General features: G+C 44.0%; 1 protein-coding gene across 1 annotated transcript; it reads right to left on the bottom strand.

Moving 5' to 3' along the window:
• Nucleotides 1-145: 145 nt before the first annotated feature.
• Nucleotides 146-19815, bottom strand: LOC134465719 (ankyrin repeat domain-containing protein 13C-like). Its single transcript, XM_063219538.1, has 13 exons — nucleotides 19112-19815; nucleotides 18895-18936; nucleotides 18003-18107; nucleotides 10859-10944; nucleotides 10536-10581; nucleotides 9606-9672; nucleotides 8951-9095; nucleotides 6883-7014; nucleotides 6187-6348; nucleotides 3192-3271; nucleotides 2429-2527; nucleotides 2154-2254; nucleotides 146-1998 (listed from the first exon to the last, which is right to left on the bottom strand). The coding sequence occupies exons 1-13, from the start codon at nucleotides 19503-19505 to the stop codon at nucleotides 1868-1870; spliced, it is 1590 nt and encodes a 529-aa protein (XP_063075608.1). The 5' UTR covers nucleotides 19506-19815; the 3' UTR covers nucleotides 146-1867.
• Between the last annotated feature and the right edge of the window lie 415 nt (nucleotides 19816-20230).

The raw sequence follows: 20230 nt of genomic DNA, 5'->3' as shown, positions 1-20230 counted from the left end.
GAGAAGAAGGCTGCCAAAAGGGATGGGTGGAGATCCTTTGTCCTTGCCCTATGTGCCACTATGCACAGCCAGGACTAAGTAATTGAAAGTATTGAAAAGAAATATTGGGGAAAAAATAATTACAGAGAGAAGACAAAACAAGTAGTCAGTTCATATGTGTTTTTTTTATTCCTGCTTGGATCCTTATGAAAATATTGTAGCATAATGTGTTAACTGTACAGGTCTGTGGTTTCTAATGTCATGTTTCCATTGCGTATACATCAAGAATCTTCTGTCTTGAAAGAAAAAATAACATGCTTCAAGCTCTCAGATGTTCAGTACAAAAGTGGGATGAACTAGTGTCTGTAAATGGCATTAACTAAAAATGTGGGTTTTTAACAGCTTTACAACAGAGCCATACCACAAATGGTACATGGAGTCTTTCGCACAACACCTCGTGGTGTAGTAAGTCACTGCTCTTGATGTCAACATTGTCTTTATTTATTGAAGGTGTAATACATTGCATGGAGGTGACTGTCCAAGCTCTTTGTAAGGCTCTCCACTGAATGTTCTAGTGTTAATAGAAATGCATGGGTTCAAGGACCCACAGCTGGGGAACACGGTGAAACCAAACCACATTATGATTACAGAATGAAAGAACAATACAAAACAAATGGTAAAAACTGGAAGGAAAAACAAAAGTATTCTGGTCAACCATGAGCTGCTGTAGTGCTGGTGCATTTACATCAGGAGTTCTGCACTCCTCAAGTCGGATGGGGAGGTTCGGTGATATGCGGCAAAGTGCGTGACTGCTACATAGGGCTTCATTTGGTACGCTGGCTGCTGCGATTAAGTGACAAATGGGGAGGTTGTGGAGTGGTCAGGCTTTCAACAGCAATAATGTAACAAAAAAAGTCTCCTTCACTATTGGTTAAGGTTTTAGCATTCACCTCAGACAGCTGCACATCACAAGCTTGCCTTGCCTTGCCTGGGAGGCTTCACAGTGCAGTCCCAGCACTTTTTAAGCACTGCCCTTTTCGGTGGCCGAGTTCAGCTGTAGCTGCATCTCTGTAGATTTGGGGTGGAGTGGGGGGCATGAGCTACTTAGTGTTATATGCACACCATGCTGCAAGCACATCTGGTGCAGGGGTAGAGGGGTGTGGGGTACTACTGACAAATGCGCTCACTGGCCCTGTCAAACCTCTCAAACAGAACACAGTGAGGATGGCAAGACAGACAGACAGACAAACAGTACAACGGCACATCAGTGATTACCACTGTAGTGCACAGACAGAACTGGGAAAGATTACAGGTTATATATGTATGCCTGTCAAAAAATGCCCTCTTCTGTTTTCAGCTTAGTGCCAACAGGCTAAAATGTCCCTCACAGCACAGGCATCAGGTTCAGTCGGTACACTGGTACATCACTTGAAATCAAAAGGCAAATCCAATTAAAAATGGAGGCTACATCACACAGAATGTATTAAACATTTCTACAAAGGGTCTCTTTCATCCACCACATTTCACAAGGTTACAGATTCAATGCACTCGGCAAAGAGAAAAAGATATGTCGCGTGATTTCATCCAAGGTACACGGCCCACACAGACATTAAACATTGCTAACAGGTAAGGACTGGGGAAATATAATGTGGTAAACCAACTGAAAATATGAATGGCTTTTGTTGTAATTAATACTTAAAATCCATTTCCACAACTAAACTTTCAGACATTACTCCACAGTGGAATGCAATCAGTTTCTCCTCTAGTCTCCAGTCTTGTTTTCCTTTTAGTGTGGTCATGGAGTGGGGGTGGGTTTCATTTTGTTGGGAAGGGTGGAGGTGGAATATGTGGCATCTCCCTTTTTTATGTATATGCACACGATCATGGTCTAGAGGTCAGGGAAGCGGCTGGGGTCCTCCTTATAGCCGTCTGGGATAGTGAAGAGCGAGTTCTCAAACTCACGGTAGCGGAACTCTTGGAACGTCACAGTAGCCGTGATGGTGGGAAACACTGGGATGTCTGGAACACATTGATATATAAATCACATATAAGTCACATGGATACATGTCATCCATCAATACTAATGACATACAATTTCACATTTAAGATTTTATGCTTTTTTTCCCAGAGTGAGCATGTGTCAACACAATGTTTGATATGTTTAACAGTCATACCTAGTTTGACAGGGAACCCAGGAGGAAGCTTCATCTGAACAAACTCTCTGAGCTTGTTGAAGTGCTTAAAGGGAGCTACGACCTCCAAAACATTCAGCAACCTGCCGGACAGACAGACACAGGCAGGAGAAGATGTATGAAGCATTCAAAGTGTCACTGTTGATAAACAGCAAGAGCTTAAAAACTCCCCGTGTCCCGTGGAGAGGATTCAGGCAGAGGAAAGAGGTAAAGGATACATACAATTCAGACAGAGGAAAGGAGTGAAGGCTACGTACGATTCAATGCCCACAGGAAAGTCCTGGCTCATGGCTACCGTGGCCTTGAAGTTCTTCTTGCTCTCTTTGCAAAGCAGGTCACGGCCGAGGTGGGGAGGGCTGGAGGAGAGGGAGACATAGACTTAGACTTCCTTATTGTCCATTTAACTTACATGAAATGGAAATTTCTCTTTGGTAGTGACATAAAAAGACACACAAAGTCAAACTCACATCACACTACAACATAATGAATAAATAAATATGGGTAAGAATAAGAGAAAACAATAGAATAAAAGAAACCATTCTGTCCATATCACTCAAATATAAAAACCATGAGAAATAAACCATACTACTGCTAAAACACTGTTAGGACACGGACACACACACACACACACACACACACACACACACACACACACACACACACACACACATACCACCCCATTGTCAGACACATGGACACACCGTGCAGTGCACAGTACAGACACATGAACACATTTCCAAGCATAAACACAGACCATCTTCATTGTAGGCAATGTAATCTTTCGTGTGAAACAGTGCAACTTAATAATTCTACCAAAGGAAATGTAAGGGAGGTTTGAGTCGTATTGTAGAGTCAGCATAATGTGCTAGTGCGTACAGCCAAGGATAAGTCTGTGCCGCATTTTGCCATGCACGGCGTTTCAGAGGGCAGCGGTTAGCGGTGTGCTGATGCATAAGTGATGAAGTGCAAGCAGAAGCGAGAGCAGAGCCCGGAGTGCTGCTGGAGTGGAGTGATGCTTACTTTCCCTGCTCTGCAGTGATGTACTCCTCCCAGGAGATGGTATTGGCCTCGGGCGCACCCAGGGACTGCCTTCGGACCGGCTGCAATGGACAAAGTACAGGGGGATGTTATATTAGCACCTACACATTACAGTACACATTTTAACTCACACACACACGGTGGAATGTACTCAGCTTCAGCTTCATGCACTGCAGCTTCTCACTAAAAAAGTTAGTTGAGTACTATACTGAGAAAGTTTGGTTGAGGTGATCTTTGGATGGGGGGTAAACTGAAGATGCAGAAACAAAAGGAAATCTTTTATGACAAATTAAAAAGCCTCTTGTGATGGCTTAGTCATATTGCCTACTTTTTGAAGGAGGAAACCAACGCACACCAGAGGTTTCGAGGTGCAGGTTGCGGGTGCAAGATCAATTTTGTAAAAAAAGATACCGCACACTCGTGTCCATCGTGCTGCAATTTATTAACAAAACAACGTTTCGGCCCGTATGGCCTTTCTCAAGTTTTAGTTTTAGTCATATTGACTACATGATGAAGTAAAGGCATCATGACTGCTGAAACGCGTTGTGGTCTTTGAAATGTCTGATATCACCAAGCCATCAGCTTTTGCTATGCAGGGCTCTACTGAGAAACTTCATACCTGTAACTGTTCTTGCTTCGACGAAGCTTCTCAACAGCACAAAACAAAACAAACTCCAATGGAGTTCAACCAAGTGGACTGTCTTTGGGCAAACTGACACAGTAGACTAGGAGTAGACCAAGAAATGGATGGATTGAATTTTATTTCCAGTGTAATTGCCTCAGCTATAGACAAGTAGTAGATATAAAAAATATAAATGCATATTAAAAAACAGGGTCTCCGCGGATCCTTAAAAAGTCTTATAAAGTCTTACTTTTAATATTTGTTTTTTAAGGTCTTATAAAGCATTATATTTCGCCAATTTTTGGAAGTGTGGTATTATATTTACGTGGGAGGTCTTATATTTCATCTGGGTAGCTTGAGTGTAAGAAAAAAGGTCTATTTTTTGACGCTATAAACCTTATTTAACCGGCATACGTCCCTTATCAAGATGCGGAAAAGTAGAGGAAACGGATCTGTGTTTGTGGCGCAGCGCAGCCCGCTGGCCACACAGCGGGGGGCAACCGCAGACCTGTGGGCGCAGCGTCTAGCCTACTTGCATGTTCTAGTAGAAACAGTCAAAAAAGTGGTCGAAAAAATATGAACGTGAATCGAGATGGGTAGATAGATGCACGTCCAGTGTAATGTGGCTTGAGGACAAGAAATAAAACGGTTAGCTGCTATCCAAAGCAACGTCGGAATATGAAGCTTGATGTTAACTGTGTCGGGAGGACGCATAGCCTAATCAGTCGTTGAGTGTAAGTTTTGAATGTTGTCTATCGTAAGCATGTTAGCCATGCCCTCGCGTTTGGGTAGAAGTGTTTGCTAAATGTAAAGGGTTCATTTCATAAAGTCTATTATGACCGTATTCGAAAATAATTGTTCCTTCATGCAATAGCCTACACTTTCAAAATCGCCTATAGATACGTGACAGGCTATTTGATGCCTCTGTCAAATGCAAAATGATTTCGTTAACATGATGGCAGCATGAGGAAGTGAGCGCGAGGCAATACGAAATCGGATGAGTAACAGAATATGTACGAAGCCAATGATCTGGCGAGGTGCGTAATGTCCAAACCGGTAACCAGATGGGCAACGGTAAACGCGCTAAATGCTTGTTATGGACATGCTGGAAATCGCTTCCAAGTTGTGCGCTGTTTCTTGCGCACATTCTAGAGAACAACAAACTACAGACAGGCTAAGCTCAAAGTAGAACGCTTGCTTCTGCTACCCGTCTCTGATAAAGCGAGCTGGAGGAGGAGGAACGGCACTCAGAGTAGTCATACATTTAACCCTTTTGACACCAGGTGTCCTCTCTCCTAATAGCAAAGTGCATTCAACTATTTATCCATCAGAAATGATGAATTGTTGAGCCATTTTAATGTGTACATTTAAAGGTATTTGATGAACATTCATCTGATTTTTCCATAGGCCATCAAAACATGCGTGGGACCCTCAATTAAATGCCAGTTGTCAGTTAACTGACCATATGCATGCATGGTGTCTGTAGGCCTACAGATCAGTTACACCTTGCTACTGCTTACACTGTGTTTACCCTAGGCTACACTATAAAAGCACAGTAGTCATATAATATTGTTTATTATATATAATTATGTACTAGGCCTACATTTCATTATAGCAATGCAAACTAATAACATTAGCAATATTGCAATGCCTCATCCCGAGCGGTGGTCTTATATTTTATCATCAGAGGTCTTATATTTGTCTTAAAAAGTCTTATATTTGGTGATCCAAAATGTGCAGAAACCCTGAAAAAAACACATGATAAGTACATACTTTATACAGGGTGTCCCGAAAAATGAATACATTATACTTTAAATCGTTGACTTCATTGTATTCACACCACCTATCCTCCAATTGATGCATAAAATCTACGAGACCTGCAATAGTCACTGAAAGTGAATGCAGCCATTGGACGTGAATGCACAAAAATACCAAGACAATTGTATGCAATTCACATTGTCTAGGTCCTGAATCAGAGTGAATGTCTGTCTGAGAACAAGTGATGTCGAAACAATAACGGCAGTCAATTCTATTCCACTTCATTTACATGTACAGTATTAGGGATTCAAATATTCGATTAATACATTAATTGTTAGTTGATTGACCTTATTGATCGACTTACGATTAATTGATAAGTGGCGTTTTCCCCCCGAAATCTCAATACCCCCCTCAATATCTATATTTTTTAATCCAAAGGTGATTTAAATTCCACCTGGGTCTCTCTTGTCGAATTGACGGTTATATGCGATTCGGTTTTTTTTTTATCGATTAACACATTAATCGATTAAAGTCGATTCATAGATGAATAGTTGACATCCCTAACATGTGTATATTGTGTCTATTGTCCTGGCTCACCTCGAAGGTCTGCTCTGCCAGAGTGCCCCCCTTGCTGAGGCTCTCCATGATGGCCTTGTTCCTCAGGATGTCCTCCTCGCTCAGGTGCTCACGACGCTTACGAGACTCCAGCACCAGGCCGTTCACCGCATAGCAGTCTGCCACGAAGTTCCCTACCCTCTCCTGAGAGCCAGAGAGAGAGAGAGACAGACAGAGACAGAGACAGAGAGTGACAGACAGACAGACAGAAAATGGTTTACACATAGGCTAACACATACTGTACATAAGACATCCATGCCATCCAGCCAAGGGTACTGAACAGCAAGCCAGGGGTAAAATAATTGATCGCAGGATATGTCAGTGTTAGCCCCACATATGGTATTTGACTTTAACTCTGGACAACTTCAAGGATTGTAAATGACCCAATGTCATCTTGTCTTTGACAGAACAAAAGGTGATAGAAACAAGCAAGTGTGTGTGTGCATGAGTAGAGTGCATGAAAATGTGTGTATTTGTGTGAGGTGTGTGTAAGTGTGAGTGTGAGTGTGTGTGTGTGTGTGTGTGTGTGTGCGTGCGCGCGCCTGAGAGAGAGAGAGAGAGAGAGAGAGAGAGAGAGAGAGAGAGAGAGAGAGAGAGAGAGAAAGAGAGAGAGTCCCACACAGGCCCAGAGAGAACGCAGGCCGAGTAAGAGAGAGCGAGCTTAACAAAAACTCTTACGGTCTTGTCCTCCCTGAAGAGCCAGCCGCTCTGGCTGCGTGAGAAGGTGATGGACTTGGTGGAGAGGGTGGCCGAGTAGATGTCACTGCTCATCAGGATGTCCACCTCCTCCTCAGTCTCCATCTCCGACTCCTGGAATCAACAGAGCAGCTTTTTATGGGCCATTTCCCTTTCAATATCAAATGCAAAAAATAAAGAAACATCTGAATACTTTTCATTATCATCATCATCTGAATACCGTACTTAAGCAATATGACCCGAGTGGGAGGGATATCCTCCCTGGTGTGGTTCAGCCATAGGCATGAAGCCGAAGGCTGAGTGCCGTCGGCAATCACACCAGGGAGGATGTCAGTGCACATCATCCCGACCACGAGGGTCATATTGCTTTTATACAATAGTTCATTTGCCAACAAAATACCAGAATAAATGTTCGAATTCGTGTTTATTAGTTACCTTAATCATACTTTGTTTACCTGCTCCGCTAAGCAAAGTAGTTCCGAATTGATTGTATGGTTGCTATGCAATGACGAGCTGACAAGCCGACAGCGCCAGCGCGCAAAGTTCCATGAAACGGTGTGAAGTGCATTTCTGTGTGGACTGCAACTGGGCTTTGCTTAGGCCTACTAAAATGATGCATGATAAATGAAAACACTGTGCAACTTGAACATTTTAGTTAGATGCCTATTTTATAAGCCTTTTTCAGCCGATATTGATTTTCACATTTTTGTGGACCGCAAACTTGCTGCTAGCTGCGTAAAGACACCCCCCTCGTCCTTTCCTCTCCAGTGCCGCATGAGATCCGAGCGCTGTTCTCACACGCACAACCACACAAATCAATCCCTTGTAGGCCTATGATACCCCGATGTCTGCTAAAGTTTAGGCTACTGCAGGCTACAACTTTGTTGCTGAAACACTTTCTCATGCAAACGTCTGATGTGGGTGCGAACCCGAGAAAGGGGTTCGCGTTTTCCCTCCTAAACGAAAAGGCAACTCATTCCAGTTCCAAGCGGCCATGATTTTAAATCGCATGGCACACGGTATCTTGCTTCCAGATGCCCACTTTGTAGCCTACTAATTTGCACGTGGTGGACGGCAATTGCTGATAGCCTAGGCTATATTTTTAAGAGCATCTCTTCCTCGTCATTCCCTCTCCCGCAGCACAAATGAGATCCGATTATAGCGGTTCTCATACACTGCAGTAGACTGACATAGCCTTTCTGTCTCTGTGTCAAAAAAGTGTCCGTTGTCTCGCATATCCCCCGTTTGAAACTATCTTAATATTTAAAGTAGGCTACATGTTAGATTGCCTTCAAAAGACTACGAAATAGTGGCCGCAGAGGTCTGCCAACTGCCCAGACAACTGCACTAGAATCAGATAGAATCTTTCCTCTCTGCCAGAATCCAGCTACCAACTGGGATAGCCTACGCTCTCTGTCATGCGGGCGTGCGTGCGCCCAACTTAGTCCAGCATAGAACAATGGAATAGAATGATGGTGAGTTCAAACTACGCGGCCCTGGTTACATTCACTTTCTCCGCAGTATACTATGAGATAGAATGATGGCGAGTTCAAAATGCGCGGCCCTGGTTACATTCTATCCACGGCGGAGTGATTATTAGGTGTGATGAGTCTCCGAGGATGATGTCCACCTAGACATCATCCTCCTTACCGACGCGTAGAATGCCAGTAGAACGCGTCTCATCCAATCAGATATCGCAAAATAAATTGACCGGATCTAACTATTGGATACTTGTCATTATCATCAGCTCACACTTTTGCTTACCCAAGTGCCCAAATATTTAGAGGTACAGAATATTGGTTACTGTGTACTGCCTAGGGTACTAGCGACCACGGATGAAGGTGTAGGGATATCACATATATTCTACATTCACACAAAGATCGAGCTACACTACACACACAGTTAGTGTACAAATCTGTTCAGTGGTGTGTGTCCTGGCTCTGTCTGGAGGACAACAATCATTGTTCGTCATGATTGTACATGTTTTTTGGCAGCCATCTCCTCTTGGGCCACTGCCTAATGAAGGGGAGGCAGCTAATCTGAGACTCACCTCGTGATGAATGCGCTGGTACACCTTCTGCTCGTTATCAAGGACGACAAAGGCCTCGGCGGGCGGTGCGTCGCCGCTGAAGATGAAGCTGAGGTCGCCGCGTTGGCACTTCATGTCACTGAAGTCGATCAGGGTGGTGTCCAGCCTGCCAAACACAGCAAAACAAAGGCCACGGGCATACCATAAAGATGTGCTGGCAAGCCAGACTAAATGTGAGATTAAATGTGAATATTTAGTCTGGCCCCGATCAATGAGACATCGGAAGATTGTTGATGGGAACAACCAGTCAAACAGTGTCTGTGCCTATCGGCCAACGCTTTGTCGTCACTCCCTCAAAACCCTGTCCACTTTGCAAGATTCAAAGCAAATCTCCTGCGTTGTGATTGGTCCGCCAGTTTCAGGGCCTGAGGCTAGACCTCACAGGCAAAAACAATTTTGGCCGCTGGTGGGAGGGGCTAGTTTACCAGGCTAGTGTTGCGGCAGACACCCACACACTAACTCAAATGTAGCTCATATATGACATTGTATCATCACACACACACACACACACACACACACACACACACACACACACACACACACACACACACACACACACACACACACACACACACACACACACACACACACACCAAACTCATTTACCCACACATACCTGATGTCGTTTCCCTGCTTGTAAATCTTGCAAGCATCAGATGGCAAAATCCGTGAAAGAAGAGGGACTGAAAGGGTTAAACAACAACAATAATAATAATTGTTAAAAAAAGTATACAGTTTTCACCCCCATCAGCATGTCTTTAAGTAAAGAACAGAACAGTGCAATCTGACAAGGGAAAAAAATAGGCTGTGCAGAGCATTAGCGGTTCCTGATAAATCCATAGCACCACAAGTGCAACATAACCTCAAAGCAATTAACTCTCTCTGATGGCAAACAAGAATAGACTGTGCTAATTATCCGGGTGATTGAAAGACCCTATAATGGCTCTTCTGCTGGGCACAATGACTGGGATCCGAGCCAAACTATGATGCGACATTTTCACCTAGGCAGTAGGAAAACTAACAAAGACCAACCCCTAGTGAACATTACTGAATGAATTTAAAAAAATGCGGTAACACATTATAATGCTTATAAAGACTTAGTTAATAATAAAAAACATTTGCTTATGCTTTTTATCATTAGTTAATTATTTGTTACGTTTTATGATGCTTTATAAAATACCTACAAATAATGTGTTCCAAGATTTTACAAACCATTTATCAGAGTATTTTTTATTCATTTACAAACAATATGTAAATGTTTGATGAAAATTGAAATATTAACATAACATTTACCAGTCATCTACAAATATGTGTTAATGTTCTGTTCATCCTTAGTTCGTTGTTATTAATGCTTTATAAGCTGAAATTACTATTAAGTGTTAGGGGGAAAAAGCAAAGCATTTACTCCCATTGATGCAGAGACTTTGGTATGAAGCAAATGTACTTCCACTTCTCCCATCACTACCACTGTCTGCATTTACAAAATTAATTCAAATGGACATTGACAGCCTTGGTTTATACTGATGTAAGATTTGAAAACACTTACCCCAACTCTGAAAGTCCCAGTGAAGTTCTAAGTAAAAGTCTCCAAGCTAAATAAAAAGAATAGAAAACAATGCAATTATAGAAAATTTAAATGTATACATTTGATGACAAACATCATTATTTATTGTGTGTGTCTGTGGTAATGCTCTGGGGGTGTGTGTGCGTTTGTGTAATGAATGTGTGTCCATAGTAGTGCACGGTATGTGTGTGTGTGTGTGTGTAGTGTAGTGTGGGTATGTAGCAGTGTAAAGTTTGATGGTGTGTGTGTGTGTGTGTGTGTGTGTGTATACTAGCGTACTGCGCGTGTATGCTTGTGTCCTTCACCTCCCGCAGTGCTTTGAGCAGCTTGGGCCTCTTGTCCTCCACGCTCTCCCTGGACTGCTGTTTCAGCTTTCGAAGCAGAGCTGTGACTACAAACAGAAACAACACAGGAGCAGCTCAGCAGGACGCCCATACAGACAATTACACACTCATACACAGACAGACACGCAAGCACACGCGCTCGCTCACTCACACGCACGCGCTCACTCACACGCACGCGCTCACTCACACGCACGCGCTCACTCACACGCACGCGCTCACACACACGCACGCGCTCACACACTCACGCGCTCACTCACACACACACACACACACACACACACACACACACACACGTGAAACGTGCGTGCAGTGCGTGTGTGTGTGTGTGCGTAGGCAGAAACTCTCATCTATGCTTTCACAAAAACAAAAACAACATTCCTGTACAGTAAGCAAAACATAGCAAATTAAATCAGACACACATAAACATATGTGCACGAGAAAAAAAAAGATACAAAATAGAACGCCAACATTTGCTTAGATCAACAACCAAATCCAGAAACCCAAATTCGACTGTCATTTCAAATTAATCTGAATGCCAAAAGCATTCAGATTATTAATGACAAAAGCATCTAATGTCCTATTCGCACAGGCTAATACCTGTGGACCTCTGTGGATTTCATATCACCATGTTACCTCTGTGTTTCTGAGTGGCTTATTCTCAAGGGATAACCTAAATCCATAATTTACTGAATTTACAGACATTAAGATCGTTGGGAAGGCTAATTTACTATAAAGACGTCCGGTAACAATACAGTACAAGCACGTTGGCAGAGTTCTCTGTAGGAAAGAAGATCACCGGAGCATCTCAAATGTGGAAGGCTATTCTCTGTTTTTATTTAGAGTAGTGTTTCTCAACGGGGGCACTACAGCCTTCCAGGGGGCGTTGGGAAGCCCTAGTGGGGCGTTGAGAAGGATACAGCTGAGTGGGGGTGGGGTTAGTAACCATTTTTCAATATTATGGGGGGCGTTGGCAGGCTTATGATGAGGTCAAGGGGGCATTGGGAGGCTCATGAGGAGGTCAAGGGGGCATTCATTTTAAAAACGTTGAGAATTTAGACTAATTATTAAGCAATAATTAACTAATTTAGGGCAATGCCAAGCTAATGTTTCAACGTTACCATGTCTTGGACTTTGATGAAGACACGTTGAAATGTTAGTTTGGCACTGCTCTAAATGAAAGCAGAGACTAACCTTCGACATCCGAGATGCTCTGGTGATCTTCTTTCTCACCTTGAACTCGGTCCTTTCCCTGTGAGTCTGTGACACACCAGTTTGCTAAGAGCAGGAGCGCACAGGAGATCTTACTTTTCCACGTTGGCAGTGTTGGCATATTAGTGTCGTACGTTAATATATTAGGATTAAAAAACAGTTGGCATATACGAAGCACTGTATCCACTTAATTGAGAAACGTGAAAATACCATTAATGTAAAAACGGATCTAATATAGTTCAAAACACACGCACACGCACACACACTAAGTAGATGACCCAGGGCATAAGGACACACTGCACACACCCATTCACACAAATACATACAAACCCATTCACACAAGCACATATAAAAACTGTTCAAACACACACACAAATGTGATAAAGACACAAAACACGGGCCTGATATGATATTGTGAAACCACTAGGGCTGTAACGATACACTAAACTCACCATTCGGTTCGTATCACAATTTTTGACCTACGGTTCGATACACCCGACGATTTCTGAAATGTATCTCATTTGAAACTTGGAAGCACTATCGCATCGAATCATATGGTTATTTTCTGGACTGAAGGATAACAAAACTTTGAAAGCGATACTGCCTCCTTACATCACGATACAATATCGTGACTGCGAGTATCGCGATTTCTCGGTTCGATCCAATATCGTTACAGCCCAAGAAACCACACATGTGCTGTATGTGCCCGCTCACATGTGCAGGCCAACGTGTGCTTGCTGCTGACACAGCTGTTTCTCTCCACAGAGCTGCACTACACTGTAGTGCACTGTACCGGGAGAGTGAAGTTCTGTCAAGCGTGCACACACACACACACAGGCAACACTGCAGGCTACAGGACATCTTTTTTCTGGGACTGCATGACCTGCATGTGTCATGGCCACAGGTAGCCAGCCAGCACCACACTGGTCTCTCTCCGCGCCCTGTGAGATGTGAAGGTGTGGGGGCCAGCAAGTGAGAAAGGTTGAACACCTGTCTTGGAGTCATTTGAACAGTTTAGGACCTTGTTTCTCACAATTGCTGTTGCTAACCAGTTAGCAACTTAGGAGTGACCAATGGAAAAATGACATTGCAACCAAGTAAGTCGCTAACTTAGTTAGCAACTACACTGTCGAGAAATGCCCACCAGGTTGGTGTAGCTAAGTGATGGTACAGTGCTGTGTGGATTGGTAGATTGGTGTAATTGCCGCCTCCTTCAGTGTGCCATCCCAGAGCACTGATACTCAGCAGCCAACAAGGTTGTAGAAAATAGCCCTGCTGTTGTCCACTCCAGAGTTTAGTTAGTAAGCAACTGAACTTTTTCTTGGAGCTCGAAAAACATCAGAGGAAAATGTGAGAACAAATTATCTTCTAAGCTCCTAGGAAGCCATCTTGCTGTTTACAGCTCAACTCATTGAATAACATAATGTTGGCAAATGGCGTTCTTCACAGACATCCTGCCCTGCTACCAGCAGTGCCCTGATCATCAGTCAGTCTGCGGCCTTCAAACACTTTCAACCCCAACAATGCAAATGACAACAACAGCTAACGTGGAGATAGTATTTCAAATAAGGTGTGTGAGAAAAAAAAAGCCTTTGTAGGCATACACACAATGCTTAACATTGACACCTGCCTAGTGCCTACCGGCCAAATTATGATTTATCTCAGCTGTGGCTGGCAATAATTTCAGTGTCACTAGCCACTTTGCCAGGAAGCTTATTCCTGGGTATGCCATTTCAGAGAAACATACATTTCGTTTCCTTTTTTGCCCCTTCTGCCTCAATGGTTTGTATTTTAAGAAAATATTTCATGCATTTTGTCTGATTTATTTTCATGTAGGAGTCTATACTTAACAGCAATTATCATCTTGCTTCAGGCTTTCATCTTCTGAGCTTATAAGTTAAAAAAAACCCACAAAAAACCTGATACAATGGTGGCTAGGAAGAAAGGCGGACTGGCTAGTCACTTTTCTAACACCTCCTGCTTAAAACCCAAAAAGCCAGAAGGATCGCGAGGCCCCGCTTTCACGATCCGTATTCATACTGAAAATCAAAAATCAAGCGAGATTTTTCCCTTCTGTTCCACGGGAGGTTTCTGTCCTCCCCGAGCTCGCCTTAGGACACCTGCGTTACAGTTTGACAGGTGTACCTCACCGAGACCTGAAATGTTCATGTCAAGTCCTGCTTACAGGTAAGCATTACACGCATGCTCTTGAAGTTTAAGCACATAATGGGAAATATCCAGACAACTAATAATAAGGTCAACCATGAAGATAGCTTGTGGTTGATACAAAGTAAAAAAGGGCTACAGAAGCCAGTGTCAGCCAGGGCAGATGAATTGGCCACTTAACAGCATATCTCCACATCAGAGGAGTGCTCTACTGCTAGTGGAGCATATGCGCGCGTGGCTCTGTACTGAATGTGCATGTATTATGTAAGAATTCAGTGTACGAGCATGAGGTATGAGCCGAGACCAATGCTCTGTCTATGACTTCGAATTGCAAAAGGAGAAATGATGGCAGAGCTCTCATTTCTGTGTGTGTGCCTTGGCACACGCACACAAACGCGCAAACAAGTGCGACGCGCACACACAAGCACACACACACACTTAAGTCTCCTGCTGACACCTTATGTCAGCAATGACTAGCCAATCATGGGATGCGACCTTGGCAGAGGGGACCAGTTAAGCGGTTGCTTCTCGTGATTTAAGTAGGCCCATTGGCTGGGGGTTGGCTACCCTTCTGTGTCCTTGGTTGTCTCTGAGGACCAAGACTAGTGTTCCTGCTGCCAAAGCCACCCCCCAGCCCCAGCCCCCAATTGAAGCCAAGCACAGGCCTCCAAGGGTCGCCTGACCTTCCATTAAGAATGTTGCTTGAGACAAAAACCCAGCATACACACCCATATGCGAGCAAAATGCACGCACACACACACACACACACACACACACACGCACGCACGCACGCACGCGCGCACACGCACGCACGCACACGCACACGCACCTGTGCCATGCAAGCAAATGAATCTTGTACCATCAGTCCAGTTGTGCCAGTGGTGCTGAGAGAGGCACAACTACACTGCAGTGTCACACTGCCAAAAATCCATCCAAGGCTGGGAGCGGGACACTTTCCCACTGCGCAATAGTTCTGTCAGCCTTTTGGACTTGATGTATCGCTGTTTCAGTCCCTCGTGCGCAGTGCACCCATAACACACAACACACTATGATTATTTGATGGATCCTGTGACCTCATTCGACGAAGCAAAACATTTGACTGGGGAGATCTAGTGTATTGGTATGAATGTTCCAACCGTGGCAGTTTGGTTTAAAGGGACACTGTGTGAGATTTTTTGTTGTTTACTTCCAGAATTCATGCTGCTCATTCACTAATGTTACCTTTTTCATGATCAAATTCTAAGTATATGGAAAAATTGCACTTTTCATACATGAAAAGGGGGATCTTCTCCATGGTCCGCCATTTTGAATTTCCAAAAATAGCCATTTTTAGCTGCAAAAATGACTCCACTTGGACCATACTAGAACATATTTGTTTATTACTTAGTACACTTTCATGTAAATATCAAATTTGGTGATAGGCAACCCAGTTTCAATGAGAAGCATAGTTGCAGTACCTTTTTTGACCATTTCCTGCACAGTGTCCTTTAAGGTAGTGTTTCCCAACCAGGGGAACGTGTACCACTAGGGGTACGCGAGCACACTGCAGGGGGTACGTGGAAAAAATAAAAAAATGCATGGGGAATAGTCACATTGCCATAATAGAGCATGAGTGAGGGGTACTCATCTTAGGACAAAAAGGCTTAGGGGGTACACAAGACAAAAAAGGTTGGGAAACACTGCTTTAACAGTAGCCTGGGCGAATAGCTGACTGTTGACTACGTCAATCAGTCTGGCAAAAGGAATCAGTCTCCGTGGACGATGGGAGATGGTCTGATCTTACTCTATCATTTAAATTAATTGAAGTTCCAAACTCAAATTAGAACCCATATTGTGCTTTATTAGCATGCCTGTTACGTTATAGCGTCGCAAAAGCATACAAATAACAAAACGAAAGTGTGAATATAGTTACCGTAACCAATCAGTAACGGAGCTCGCGGGTGAGTTCTACGTCACCACTCTCAACTGTTTGCTGATTGGCGCAACACTGAGAGAACCGAGCTCGAGGCTTTTGCCAGACGATGTGCGGAGCCAAAACCTTTGGGTGGAGTACAGAGAATGGCGTCGCGAGGCTACTTTAACAGAGGCAGTTATTTTAATAAACATGCAATTGGGAAATAGCACAGTTGTAGACCCTCCTGCTTTTCAATCCACTCAACTACATTGGAATAAAAGAACTCTGTGCAGAGCAGACCAATTAAAAAATAATTGTGCTCAATACAAAACCTTTCATGGAATTAAACAGAATGCAGAATCAATCAACTCATTAATTCACATTTAACCCTCCAAGTTCCTTGACAGAGGTCAAGGCCGAGACGCCCACACTGACTGCTCACTAACCAGACAACATGCACACCTGCATGCCAAGTACTGTGGCTGAGTGATGATTTAATCACATGACACATTCTGCTGCCACCACGTTCAGAGACCTGTGGATCCATCAGCGAAAAACTAGGACAGGACAGACAGACATTCAAATAAAAGAATTCACAAGCAACGAAGCAGCAACTCTGCTCGTTCCGTCTGTGTCCTTTCAGGTAGCAAAAGCAATGTGCGATAGTAGACGCATATCTGTCAACTGCCAGGAGTGCCATTAAAAGCACATCTGGGGGAGAAACATGGCATTATAACCTCAAAACCGTTTCCATTTGTGCAGTCGAGGATTACAGCGATGCAGTAAATGTAATTAGTTTGCTGCGGCAGCGGTGGCGGCGGCACGGGTGGACCCGCTCACGTTCATGCCTTAATCCTGGGAGAGAGAGGGAGCATTCATCACTTGTTTACATCCGCGGTGGCCTGACCACCACAGGGGAACAAAACAAAAAAAACACACACACACACAGGGCAAGGTAGGGTGGGGGCCAGGCTGGAGTAGTAGGATGTGGGGGGTGGATGGCTGTCGAACCAACTGCAGTGACAGAAGCCATTAATCAATGGCAGACGGCAACCTAATGGAAGCAGTGAGTGAGCCGCCGGGCGTAGACCAGGCTTGTTAGCCACATGCATACAGCGGTGGGTGAAGCCAACGGCACGTATCCTCAGGTGCCTGCTGCTGCTGCTGCTCTCGTGAGGGCAGACTCCACACCAGCAACTCTGGGCCACCCTAAACCTAAATTGGCTTATAATAAAGAATCATATCAAACAGCTCCAGCATCTTGGGTAGTAATGTAAGGACCAAACTAACTATATATGGGACCGTTACTGCGCCAACAATAGGTATTCAATGAGGAGGGATGCCTGCGAATAGCCAGACCGCGCCCTCCTAGTGACGCAACACCTTCTTGAAAGTCGATGTTAATCAGGCTAGATGCCTAATGTAGTAGTAGACCGCCTCAGGGTGTTGTGATGGGCTTTGCCATCACAGCATGCCTACACCGGACAACCCCAGTGGACTGTTCACAGTCACAATGCTGTCATTTGTTGTGGTGCCAATTATCAGCATCATCTCTGCATTGTACCCTGATAGGCTGGTGTACCCTGCTTGGGATTGTGTGACTGGGCCCCGAGTACAATTGTGTGGCAGTACAAGGTTTGACATCTCTGAATGGAAAGTCCCTACAGCACATCCACAAGGGCACATCCACAAGGGCACATCCACATCCACACGGACTCATCCACATTTGCCTCAATGGCTGATTTGGTCAGGTGTTCAAACCAAGAAATTCACTGTAAATGCATTCAAAATTCAATGGTGTTGGTGGTGATAACAAGGTTGGCATTGTTCACATACTCATCTGCCGGTCTCCATAGCTGATGGCCTCAGCCAGGGGGCTCCAGCCCTGCGCGTTCTTCACCTTCACGGGGGCATTGTGGGCCAAAAGTAGGTGGGCACACTCTACAGGAAGTGGAAAACAAGTCAGAGGGTGCAAGACAAACTGCTTCCTCCTGTCCTTTCCTGTTGCTTGTGGCCTTGTGACGTTAGGCCTGTAGGCCCGACGTAAGTTTTATTCAATATTTCGTAAAAGCACGATTAAAAAGGTCATACTCTCATTTGCAATCAGGATGCTGAATGGGGAAAAGCTCCCCAAAACACACACACACACACACACACACACACACACACACACACACACACACACACACACACACACACAGAATCAAAACACAATTAGCAAGGGCAAGTGGTTTTAGGGAGGCTTGCTTAATACTCATTTTGAAATAATCTGAGTTCACAAAGAATAACATTTTCTGTGGCTTTACTAAATCTACTTGGCTGCTTGCTTGTTCCCACAATGCATTCTGTCAATGTTTCTTAACCTTAAACTTAACCTTTAAATCCTAATCGATACACAATGACACTCTTAGGGGTGATATTTCTAAGAAGAGTTCTTAGAAAAAGGATGAATTGGCCTATGGGGCCTACCAAAATCTTAGCCTGGTCTGACCTGTCGGGCTACCAAAATATAGCCTATGTGGAAGGAAGACTAGAGTAGTTGATCAGAAACACCAGCATAGGGTCACTGTGTAACACAAGAGTGATGCTGAGCCAAAATCCCTATGAACCTGTCAGCTCTGCATACACAGTGTACTGCAACTCTACCACCATGATGGTGCGCATATTCAAAACACCTTCATTAGTCTTTGACATTTATGTCTGTGTTTTTATCTTCTTCTTTCCTCACCTTTATGTCCCAGCATAACAGCGAGGTGCAAAGGCGTATTCCCTGTTGATGAGAGGACAATATTAGGCAAATCCTTCGCATCCATGTGCATGACAAGGAAAACTGGCCCAATGATGATGACACACTGTTTTTAAAAAAAAAAATACGTCCGGACAACTTGCGTTACATTTTCCAAGAATACTTTGTTTACAAGGGTTATAACCTCCATCGTACTCACCATGAACATCTTTCTGGCTTATGTTTTGAGTCCGGATGAGGGATGACAAACGACGTACATCTCCTTTGAACACACATTCGTGGACAGGGAATTCTGTATCTCCCGAAGTCAAAATAATAGGGTTCCTGTTGTCGTCGACGATGACACCGATAGATGTGTCGGTGTTAACGTTTCCATTGATCTGCGAATGGTTTTCTGGTAGTTGCAAAGATTTAAGTGGTTTGTTGTGGTTGTGAAATATCCTATTAGCTATATTTGTCCTTTCTGTGTCGACGGTGGTGGACGACGTAACCATCTCAGTGACATTAGCGGTCTCTTCGTAAGATTTCAGTATGTTTTCCTTTTTCCTTGGTTTGTGGTCCTTACGCACGGCACGTATCTTCTCTCCAGTCATTTTCTATTTAGTGGTCACAGATTGACAGCTTAATAGTATCTACTAGGTTCTATATTTTGAGGTTAGCTTGCTACGTTAGCAAGCTTCCTGCAGCTGGCTAACCGAATCAGCGAGCGATCGATTAGATGTCGCAGGTTACCTAAACTACAAACAAAATAGCGAATAAATATATGCAGGACGAATAACATAAGCTGTAAAATAAGGTATTAAATACGCTTTAAAGATAAACGCTACATTGCTGATGCTGGCTACATTGCCTGTAACAAGAGGCATCTCTCACTTGCATCCAGTCGTGAACAACGTCGCTGTCGTGAATACTTGTCTTCTTGCTCAGTGTAGCCAGCTCCCATAGTAGAAACAGCACTGCGAGATATCAAGTTCAGCCTTTTGGCATGCCCAGCCTCCAACCATCTTGGTACAGGCCCTACATGTCCTTCTTTACACTATCGGAAAATGTTTTGCCGCCATCCACAGGCTCATTTGCGTATCACACTCTATCACGCGGTTGTTGCAGCAGCATTAACCACTCTACAAAGATGGCGGCGATCAAACAGAGCCTCTCGTTCCAATTGACAAGGGAAATCAACGCGACATGTAGTTCTTGTCTGTGTGCTAAATCTATGCTCCCAGCTGAGATCTACGGGCTGAGACGATAACATTAGAACTAGCCACACAGTCCCGTTAGACTTCAGAGACTCCCTGGTTTTTCTGTGATAGCTCTATTC

The sequence above is a fragment of the Engraulis encrasicolus genome, chromosome 16 (assembly GCF_034702125.1).
Source record: "Engraulis encrasicolus isolate BLACKSEA-1 chromosome 16, IST_EnEncr_1.0, whole genome shotgun sequence".
NCBI classification, from domain to species: domain Eukaryota; kingdom Metazoa; phylum Chordata; class Actinopteri; order Clupeiformes; family Engraulidae; genus Engraulis; species Engraulis encrasicolus.
The sequence above is the reverse complement of the archived record's forward strand: the minus strand, read 5'-3'. Positions and strand labels throughout refer to the sequence as shown.

Coding starts and splice junctions, on each gene's coding strand:
- LOC134465719 (XM_063219538.1), bottom strand. CDS start 19,505: ATGACTGGAGAGAAGATACGTGCCGTGCGTAAGGACCACAAACCAAGG. Junction 9,096..9,605: donor AAGCAGGGAAACGACATCAG/GTATGTGTGGGT, acceptor TGTGTTTGGCAG/GCTGGACACCACCCTGATCG. Junction 1,999..2,153: donor TGGGTTCCCTGTCAAACTAG/GTATGACTGTTA, acceptor AATGTGTTCCAG/ACATCCCAGTGTTTCCCACC.